At 35.6% G+C, this 10,946-nt stretch overlaps 1 protein-coding gene across 1 annotated transcript; it reads left to right on the top strand.

Annotated features, from left to right (window-relative positions):
- Positions 1-2,594: 2,594 nt before the first annotated feature.
- Positions 2,595-7,269, top strand: LOC148879982 (SNARE-like superfamily protein). The gene is made up of 5 exons (XM_088961772.1): positions 2,595-2,911; positions 3,121-3,281; positions 5,111-5,254; positions 5,355-5,422; positions 6,903-7,269. The coding sequence occupies exons 1-5, from the start codon at positions 2,721-2,723 to the stop codon at positions 7,002-7,004; spliced, it is 666 nt and encodes a 221-aa protein (XP_088817898.1). The 5' UTR covers positions 2,595-2,720; the 3' UTR covers positions 7,005-7,269.
- Positions 7,270-10,946: the final 3,677 nt, after the last annotated feature.

Here is a 10,946-nt window from a genome sequence, read left to right as displayed (position 1 = left end):
ACCTGGTCCATTCACACCTATATTCTTATCTTACACCAATGGACCGGATATTAGCTTTAATCCAATCCAATCCAATATAATATTATTATGGATGGATCAGGTCCAATCCAATCTAATGAATATTTTGGATCAGATTGGTCCAATCCAATATATCTTGTTGGTCTGTCCAATCCATCCAAATTGATTTTAGACTAAACGGGACCAATCCAAAACCAGTCCATTGACACCCTTAGAATTAAGGGTCAACTCAGGCCCCCAAAGACTTAGACTCAAGCTTGGGACTGGCCCCAGCCAAAGGTCAAGCCCAAGCTTACCAACACAAGCCCAACCCAATATTAGCTGAAGCTTGGTTGGGCCTAGACACGGACTAGACAGGTTGGCTGGATTTAAAAGTTTTTTTATGTTTAATTTGCACATCCAACTTTAATTAGGGTTAATAGCATAATTCAATGGGTAAAACTAGGGGGTGCAAGTTGGGCAGATTGGACTGGGTTTAATCTCAACCTAAGCCCAACCCTAAGAATTGGGCATAAGGCCTGAGAGATCAAGCCTGAGATGTCCAAACTAGGCCCATCCCAAATTGAAATTTGATGCACTCAAGTTGGGCTCAAGCCTGGGCCAGGCTCAAAATGGTCAGTCATCAATATAAATATGCATGCATATATGTATGGTTTAGAAAAAAGTATACAAATATGTATGTATACATATATAAACACATATTAGATACATATATGCATATACATAGTCGGGCCAAGCTCGGATTAGGATAAGATAGGGTTTGGCTCGGGCTGGATTTGAGCTACTTAGTTTGTGTTTGATTTGAAGGAAAAGATAAGGAAAGATAAGGAAACCTATACAAACCTGTCTGGCCCCAAAAATAAAAATAAAATAAAAACTGAACTTTTGGACTCAGGCCCAACTCAAAGACCGAAAATCCAAGCCTAACATGTATAAATTTTGGGCTGGATCGGTTTCGGTCTCCAATTGGGCCTGCCCAAGCTGCACTCTTAGGTAAAACAAACAAAATAAAACGATTGAATAGATGGAAGTCCTGTGTGGTCAGTCATTTTGTTTAGCAGATTTGCTTTTTTTTACGCCACGAACAAGAAGGCAAATCATTCATTGCTCGAAAACATTGTCCGAATACAGAACCTCTGAAGCCTAAAAAAAGAAAAAAATACAGGACCTCTGAAAGGAATACATGGAACAGATCTTCACTCTGTATGTTGTTTTCATATATACAGTATTGGTAGCTGTTGTTTCACATAGTTGTTGAAATTTTCAATTCTAAACAATAAAACTAGGGCCTCGTTTGTTTCTCAGAATAGGGGTTTGGAATCGGAATTGGAATGGACTATTCCGATTCTAACCATTTGGTTAGGCGGAATTGGAATCCCATTCCCATTCTTGCTTGTTGGAATGGCATTCCCTTATTTGAGGGAATGGCCATTCTCTGCCCCTTCTTTGGGAATGAAATCTCATTCCTATTGATTCTATTTTTCATTCCCATTCCTGTCTGAACCAAACAGATTATGGGAATAGAACATTCCAATTTCGACTCCAAAGGATTTTAGAGTCTGTTTGGTTTGTAGTCGGAATCGGAATTGGAATCGGAATGGTTCATTCCTATAGTCTGTTTGGTTTGTAGTCGGAATCGGAATTGGAATCGGAATGGTTCATTCCTATAGTCTGTTTGGTTCAGACAGAAATGAGAATGGGAATTAAAATCAGCAGGAATGGAATTTTATTCCCAATGAAGGGGCAGGGAATGGCCATTCCCTCAAATGGGAGAATGCCATTCCAGTAGGAATGGGCACGGGATTCCGATTCCGCCCAACCAAACAGTTAGAATCAGAAAAGCCCGTTCCATTTCCGATTCCAGACCCCTATTCCCGCAAACCAAACGGGCCTTAATTCCTATTCCGATTATAATTCCAACTGCAAACCAAACAGACCCTAGATTAAAGGTGGTAACTTGTATTTGTTTTTTTTTGCTTTCACTGCTCCAAAGTTTCAAACCAAATTGTTAGGTATAAAAATTCTTTAGTCATTAAAAAAAAAAAAAAAAAAAAAAAACTAAACTAAATAACAAACCCATTCCTATTATTTCAATCCACTTTTTTTTTTTACGAAAGGGTGTCAAAAGTACTCAAATCTACATCAATTATCAAAAGTACCATGTATGATATTTTTATTTAGCTTTTATACTTTTTGCACCAAAATCAAGATAAATATCTACTCTATATATAATACATATAAATATAGATGCTACACAAAATACTACTAATTAAAACGTTTAATGTACATATACACTGTAGAAATACTTTTCTTAATAGGTGCCTAGAAGAAAGGCAATTTGTGGTGGACTGGTGGGCTCACCATTTTCTAGAGTGTATTAGTAGGAAAGAAGGCATCTGTCCATTAAAGATTTGAGGGAAAGCCTTTACAGCAAGGAAGTTAAAGATTGGGAAAAAGATGGTAACAAGGAAATGAATATTCTTCTTTATTACCAACATGTCATTTGTCTCCACCTTCTGTGATTTCCTATAACATCCAATTAAAGAATAACTTGGCCACCAAGTTCTCTTCTCTCCTCCTTTTTCTTATACCAGACCCCCAGACGTGCACCTTGTCATTGTAGCCCGAGCTTCTATTGTGTGAAACAGAGGAGTCACAATTTTCAATTTTCCTCCATTCGATTGGATATTATTGGCCCAGGAATGGTTAAGCTAACCATTATTGGGAGGGTGATTGATGGGTTGCCCCTTGCCCAAGGCCATAGGTATACAAATGAAGAGGATGAGAACACATTGTTTTACAAGCAACAGGGAGAGTTTATACTCCAAGAAATCTCGAGAGGAGCCCTCACACATTCAAAGATGTGCATTCGTGTTGATCACCACTGCTTCTAGTATCCTTCTTCCTTCCCGACCTTCTTTTGATATTTCATCACAAAATTTTTATGTTTCTATCTTCTTAATTTCTTATACATACATAATAATACATGACATGTATGCTGCTGTTTTCTATATTACTTGTGAGAATTAAGGTTCATAAGATGCCTCTTTCATTTAGTTTTCCTTAATTGCTGACTATTCCCAACTGCCGATGATGTCAAAGCTACTTAATCGACAATGGGTTCTCCTACATTGCGTTGTGCGAGTCTTCGTATCCAAGAAAATTAGCTTTTCATTATCTGCAGGATTTGCAAAAGGAGTTCGAGAAGATGGATAACGAATTGATAGATACCCTTACAAAACCATATAGCTTCATTAAATTCGGTAATCTTATTTCTAAGCCATGTGCCTAGAGTCGTGCTGCTCGAGGCCTGAATTTGGACCGCCCCAGTCCAGCACGACAGCATGCGGGCGATGCCAGGCTTGGCATGATAGTCCAAGCAGTGCCGTGTCGTATCACCCATGGTCCACATGTTGGCACGGCACAGCCTGTGGGTCCGTAACGGGTCACACTTGGCCTGCCTGATTAACTAGTTTTTTGGGGGAGTTTTACAGAAACACCCCTTCAACAGCTCTAAATATTTATATAAGGGAGTATTTATGTATTTTGGGGGGGTTCACAAAGAAGGGCATGACAGTACATCTGACACCTAATGTTTCACTTAAAGCAAATGATCAAAGTCAATATTTTTTGTATATTCAATAGTTGTATAGAATTTTTTCAAATTATTGTAAATTTTGTTTTAATTCTATTTATTTTATTTGATACTTTTTAATAATGTAATTTTCTATTCCCAATTTGTAAGTATATTGTATTTTTATATTTTTTAATTTATTCTATTTTCCAATTTTCATATTTCATTCATCTAACCATTGTATGCTTTGTATCATTCAAATTTAAATGAAATAAAATTCCTATTTTTCTTCCAATTTGTTATTCACATTGAGTATTTGTCTCTTTGACTTCTTATTTGGTTAAGTATTTTTTTTCATTTCTTTGTTTGATTTCTTTGTTTTTCTCAAATAATTTCCAAAAGAAAGTTAAATATTTTAGCTTTACTTACCAAAGAAATAAAAAAAATCAAAATGTCAAAAAAATAAAAACAAAAAACGAGTCTGACCCAGTTCGGCCTAGGCCCGAGGCATGGCACAGACTCAGGCCATGGACTATGCTGGAGTGACCCCCCAAATTATCCCTAGGGAGGGCGACATGGCCCAGGACGGCCTGCACTTTGCGCAAGCCACAGGTGGGTCAGACACGACCCATTTTATACCTCTACATGTGCCCTTAACTTTTTTCATAGCAGATACATGCTTCAAATTATGGGTTTGGGTTTGCATCAGGCTTGGCATTTTTGGGCCGGGGCCCAGCCCACAATATATATCATCCCTATTATACACACACTTAGGAATTTCAACAGGGCAGGTTTGGGGCAGGGATCATATTCATTGTGCTTGATCCCAAATTTTAAATAAATCCCAATTCCCTTTCAAGGACAAAAATTGTCCTCCATCCCAATTCTTGACGGAAATGAGTTCCTCACAGGGACTTGAATCCTCAAAATTTTTAATCAATAGTATTTTTTTGAAAAATAAAATAAAACTTTAAAATATAAATAATACTATATATAATATTTAATATAAATAATACTTAGCAAGAACTTCACTCCCCATTTCTGACCTAGATTAGGATCCTTATTAAGCTCCATCCCTATCCCTGCCCCCACCAAAGCAATCCCCATCCCAACACACAAATAGTTATTATTTATGTGTGTTATATTATATATAAATATTATAATATGAAATGTTATATTTATTATATATGATATTTCATACTATAGCAAAATATAACACAAATTATTACATAGGCGGATAGGCCCAAATCTCGGCCAGGGCCCAACCCATGATCACCCCCTTGGAGTTGGGCACATGACACATCATGTATGCTAATAAACATTTATTAGGTTATCTCTTATGAAACTAATGTGTTCTAGTCACCATTCTTGTCTGATGTTTCTCCAAACTAAAATCGTCCACTAACTCATATCTTGTCAGTTAAAGTTAAGATAGTAGGACAGGGGTCGGACTAATAATCTGGTGTAGAGTATTATGACAGATTAGTACTAAGATATATATTGATAAATGGTGCTCAGATAATGTGATTGGAAGCATTAGAAAGCAATATCTAGATACAAGAACTCAGGCCAATCTGTCAAAGCTAAATGCGAATCGTAGACAAGACCCAGAAATTGTTACAGAAGATATCTCCAAGATCCTAGAAAATAGAAGACAAACGGGTAACTTATTATAATATATACAAGCGTTTCAAAGTCAATTAAAGTTATATAAAGGGTTGTCTATCAAACTAATATGTTTATTTATTTGGTATATGGCCAGAGGTTTCAGAAAGAGTGCTGGTGAGATCTCGTACGGAGTCTCCTATATGGTGTTCTCCTTGCCTTCAGGTGAGTGTTTCAGCAGAGCATTATTTGAAATGGTTTGATGTTATATTTGTTACTTTGGATTCTCTTTGTTTCCACTATGGACCATGGACCAAATGGCCCAAAACTAGCGGCTTAAGCTGTGGGCTGCTGGATTATATCACTTCACTTGGTAGTGGTAGATGGTCCAATGCATTGGCCCTATTTCTGACATTGGTGGGCCATCTTGATTATTAGAATTATCCAATTAAATTTGGGCAACTCAGGGTGGTGGGAGCGGATACGTCTGAAACTATCATTCAGTTGGCAGATTCTTTGCAATTATGGGGCAAGCATGATTTGCATGGTCCATTGGTCCCATGATTCCCATCCCATCAAGAGGGAAACTTCTTCTAGTGACAACATATAACATATACAACACTGGTGGAGCAAGGAAGGGCTAAGTTAAATAAAAAAAAAATGAGATAGGGAATAGAAAAAGTAAATTGGAGGAGTGCAACTTGGGCTGGATTAGCTCCAATCCAGGTTAAGATTAGGGTTCAAAATTTTGAAATTCAACTTAAATCTAAAAATAAAACACAACTTTTCCTTGTACAATTATTAATTAGTGAATTTCAATTTGTCAATTTTAAATCTAAGATATAAACCAAGCCAGTCCAAACCCAATCCTTTCTAACCTGGCCCGACTTGCAACACTTAATCTCCCAAGCTGTCAACGAGTCAGGTCTGGGTTGGGACAGGGTGGTCTCAGGCCCAAACCAATTATTAATCAGGACCAGAACTGTCCCAATTAATAGTCGAGTTTGGATCCAATACATCTGATTATATTGAAAATTATATTTATTTATTTAAATAATAATTTAAAATTTAAAATTTGATAATATAACATTAATAAAAATGATAATAAAATATTAAATTATTTATATATTAATAAATTAATATTATTCATCTAATTTATCATTTCAAACATAAAACATGATAAAAATTATAAGAAAATTATATATATATTTAATAAAATAATTGATTTTGGGATAAAATCATAGAACTGGAACCAACATATAATAAAATTGGTTTGGTTTGAGAAATTGGACAGACTCGATCCATTGATAGCCCTAAGAAGCAATGAAACATGAAGTCCAACTATGATATAGGAAAGGAATCATACCTATAAAACTGCTAACCAATCAACTGGGGGGTTGTGATTGGTCAGAGTTTTTCTGATATCATGCCTTTCTGTCATCATAGATATTGCTAGATCGGCTTCTATCAGGGCAAGTCTGTGGTCACACCATTGTAACAGCTTTTTATAATTTTGCATTGGGAATGTCTCCCCATTAAATAAAAGGCATAAGTATGGAGATATTCTCAATGCAAGGCAGTAAAAACTGCCCGAATAAGCTTTGTCCTGACTGAAGCCGAACTCAGACATTGCATCATGTATTAAAGAAGAAGCTTTTATCCATTCTATGATTCTACTCTATTTTTGAATTGCCTTTCTGCGCAGGTGATAGCCTTGAAATGGACACCCGTTACCATAATTGTGGTTGTTACCATAATTCTCTTATGGAGTTGCATCATTCTTACAGACAATTTCGTCACAAGTTGACGAAATCTCAACACTAAGAACACAAATACAAAAAAATGAGGAAGAAAAAACGAAATGATTTCTTCTCGTTCGAGTTTAATAGAAAGCTAGGCCACTAGTCTCTATCTGTGAGTTGTGAGGAAACTAGGAAGATCCATGTAAGAGACGGGTGGTTCATATCTCATTTGTTGTAAATGGTATTCTTTATGTGTTGTGGGTCTGTAACTTTTGTTTGTTTGTGGTGTAGATTTCATTTTGCACTAGTTCAATGACTTTGTTTTATTTATTTGCTAGAAGTAACTTTATATGAAAGTGAATGGAGGTGGGAAGCAAGTTATTTAATTTGGGAGGAATAAACTAGCAAGCAAATAGATCAGACCATGAAAAATTTTACTGTTTAGGTCTCGGGCCTTGGGCTAGGCCTATCAAATTTTACTAAAGCTCAAACCGACATGGCCCATAGGTCTAGAAGCATATTAATTATGTGGTCCCTCATTTTAGATGCAAAGTTTATCTACCAATCACTACTAAAAATGCAAATCGTAGTTACACACAAACTGATGCTAATGGACAAATCATTCAAATTGGCAACACCAATGTAAATTCGTTGTCATGGAAAACCGAATCAAATCAACAGTATTACCGTTAATATTTGGGGTCAACAATAAGAATGATGAAAGATGAATCCGCTAAGGGGGAGACAGAATAGTGGTGATGGATTAGGGTGGTGTTTGGCATCGATGCCATTTTCTGCACGATATTGGTACTATGTTAGAAAAAGTGGTACTTTAGAAGATGGCTTTTTATTTGGTATTGTTTTTCTCGAAAAAAAAAAGAAATTGAGAAAGTGTGGCATGAAGAAATGTCAAATTTAAAATAATTTTGTAAAGGCACATAGGCAACTAATTAAAATATTACACTATTCTATGAACTTGTTTCAATTCCTTCTTTTTTTAATTTAATTGTGTTATGATATATCAGGTTTCCTTCCTAACTACTAAAAAGTAGTGTTTTCAAAATCGGATTGGACTGGACAATCAGATTGGAAAAATTGGAATTGACCGGTTCCATTTCACCCAAAAACACTTTTTGGCCAAAAATCGTTGATTTGATCAGCGAACCACTGACTCAGGTGGTTGAACTGTCAACCTGGACAATGGTTTTTGGTCAATTTTATTTTTAACTTTTTTTATTTTGTCAAAATGGATTATCCATTTAGACTGAAGGATCAGATCATTCGACCCACAAACCGAATCCAAAACAATCCCCTATCTGATCCTATTTTAAAAACCTTACTAAAAACAACAAAAGAAATTCTTCTTCTAAATTTAACCCACCAAAGTGAAATATCTTATTTTTTTGGTTTGGGATAAACATTATAATGACTTAAAGTTGGATACTTACTTTGGTCCAATCACCTTAATTGGCAACCTTTATCTAAAAGTCATTATAATTGTAGGAACAACTATAATGACTAAAAGTTGCTTTCAATTCCTAATAAAACTTTTTTTTGGGTCGAATGCTTTCCTATGGATTAAGAGCGCGCAACCCATTTTGAGCTCCAAATAAGTTCCTACTATCAAGTATTCAGTGTGTTTTTGAATCGGGAAGGGGCAGGGGCAGGGGCGCGATGGTGTGCATACATGTCAACATTCTATACATGGTTTTTTAAATCGGATTGAACCGGATGGTTGGACCAAAAAAACCAGGAACCGGTTGCTAATTGGTTCCATTTTCCTCCAAAACTTATTTTTTCTCCAAAATTGGCCGGTTAATCATTCAAACGGTTTTGACCGTTTTCAATTTTTTTTTTTTGTCAGAACAGTCGGCCCATTCGAACCGGTAACCAGACCCCTGACCGGTTCGATTTTAAAAACCATGATTCTATATACTTAGACAACTAACCGAATTGGTGCATTTGAAACTTTTTTCTCTTAGAAAGCTTTATTGTGGTATAATGTATCAGGTTTCATGCTTAGTTATTAGAAACAGCAAAAAAGAATACTTCTTCCAAATTTAAACTATAAAAACTGAAAAATCTTTTTTTTTTCTTAAAGTTTTAGATAAGCAATCAGAAAAACTAAGGCTGTGTTTGTTTGAAGGAAAAGGTAGGGAAAGGAGGGGAAAGATAAGCAAACCTTTACAACTCTTGTATAAATTTCCCTACCTTTCCCTTCCTTTTCCTACCTTTTCTTTCAAACCAAATATAGCCTAAAGGTTTGGCTATTAAAAAAATGGCCCAACTATCTTTATTTTTATCCTTGCATTTAGCATATTAAAAGATCAATCTATAGGAAGAAATGGTAATGCATCTACAACATTTTTAACAATAAACCTGTATTCAGAATCTCAGATACAAATAAAAGGCATTTGTCAATCCAATCCAAATTAACCCAAAGAGGGTTGGTTGCGCTTTCCAGTTTAATAAATAGTTATCAAGTGCCTACCTTGAAATTTTTGACACCTATCTCTTAAAATTTCCCCAGCCTATGTCTACCCTTGAAAATGATTAAAAACCACTTTTGACATTGTTAGAATAGTTATCAAGCGCTTAACGTATTTACTATGTTTTGCTAAGTTTTGAAGCCAATAGTTACGTTTTGCTCGCAAATAGAGAATTTTTTTGCATTGAGAACTCTCTTGCGACGTGGCCTATTAAGAGGCCTGTGTAGGGAAAAGGGAGGGAGGAAAGAGAGTTAATGAGAGAGCAGGGATGGAGTAAGGGAGAAAGGAAGGAGCTTCAAGGAGGAAGCAGCAAAGGGGAAATGGGAGAAGGAAAGGGTTGTTGGCATGGCCTTTATTTCTATATAGTATAATACTAGTAAGCGTGTAAGTGTATTTACACGTGACAGTATTTCTAAGACAAATCTATTTATAATTCATTTATCCAAAAATTAATTAAAGTATTTTGGAAGTTCATTGGTAGAATTTTCTAGGACAAAACTATTCAACTTACCATATCCGGTTCCAACACCCTGGCAGTTCTAAACAGTTATAAGTGGACAGTTTCTGAAGTGAGTAAATGACATATATGCTTCTTTATACCTGTTTTATGCTTAGTCAAATGGGGTAGAAAACATTCAATGAAAAAATTCTAGAAAAAATGGACATTCGCTATTTTATAGAGGCATGTTCCTTTGTGTTGGCGTTTTTGTACTTCTTGTGTTGTTTTTAAAGGCTTCTCGAGTGGTCTATTCCTAGTGCTCAATTTATTTCATTTTTTCAGCAATTTGATTTATATTTCGGTGTTGCTTTAATATTTTTATTTCATGTTTCATTCTGGTCTTTTGTTCAGGTCTGGTTGTTGATTGTACTAATTTTGATTTATTAATAATTCACCTTTATGGCTTTATATGGTTGAAAGGGAGGGGGGCAAATCCAGTCAAAGGTGGAACTATGTTTTTTTTTCTAATTATAAGTTGTAAGAATGTTGAGACTACAAACAAAAGAATAAGGGCAATTGCAAGTTTGGAGCGAAATTCACTGCTTCAGTAAAGGTTATTTTAGTATTATCATTATTATTTAAACATTGTCCCAACTATGTGGGGTTGGCCAACTGAATGCTATTTCACCATTTTATTTTTCCAACACACCATATTGTTAAAATATGAGTTTTTATATATTGTTTTTTTTAATTGAAACATTTTGAGTTGATCAATACAAATTGGTGAAAAATGTGTGGTATCACTTCATACATCAAAGTCACTTCAGTTAGAAAAATGCATCTATGGGATTAATAATGGGATAAGTGGACTACAATCCACCTCAGAAATCTGAAATTGCAGCCCCCTCCTAGTCTACTGGTAGCCCCCCTTATAAACTGCATCATGCCCCTGTGAATTTGGCATCAATCCATAGGCAGGATTAAGTCCACCCCTAGAAATCTTAGCTCCACCCTAGGGGTGGACTGAACTATAAGAACCCCATTTATAATTGATATTTATAGTTAAAATGTCAAACTGA

Source organism: Nelumbo lutea, chromosome 1 (assembly GCF_056320005.1).
Source record: "Nelumbo lutea isolate HS-2025 chromosome 1, American lotus-T2T, whole genome shotgun sequence".
Lineage (NCBI taxonomy): Eukaryota > Viridiplantae > Streptophyta > Magnoliopsida > Proteales > Nelumbonaceae > Nelumbo > Nelumbo lutea.
This window is presented reverse-complemented; position numbering and strand designations above follow the sequence as displayed.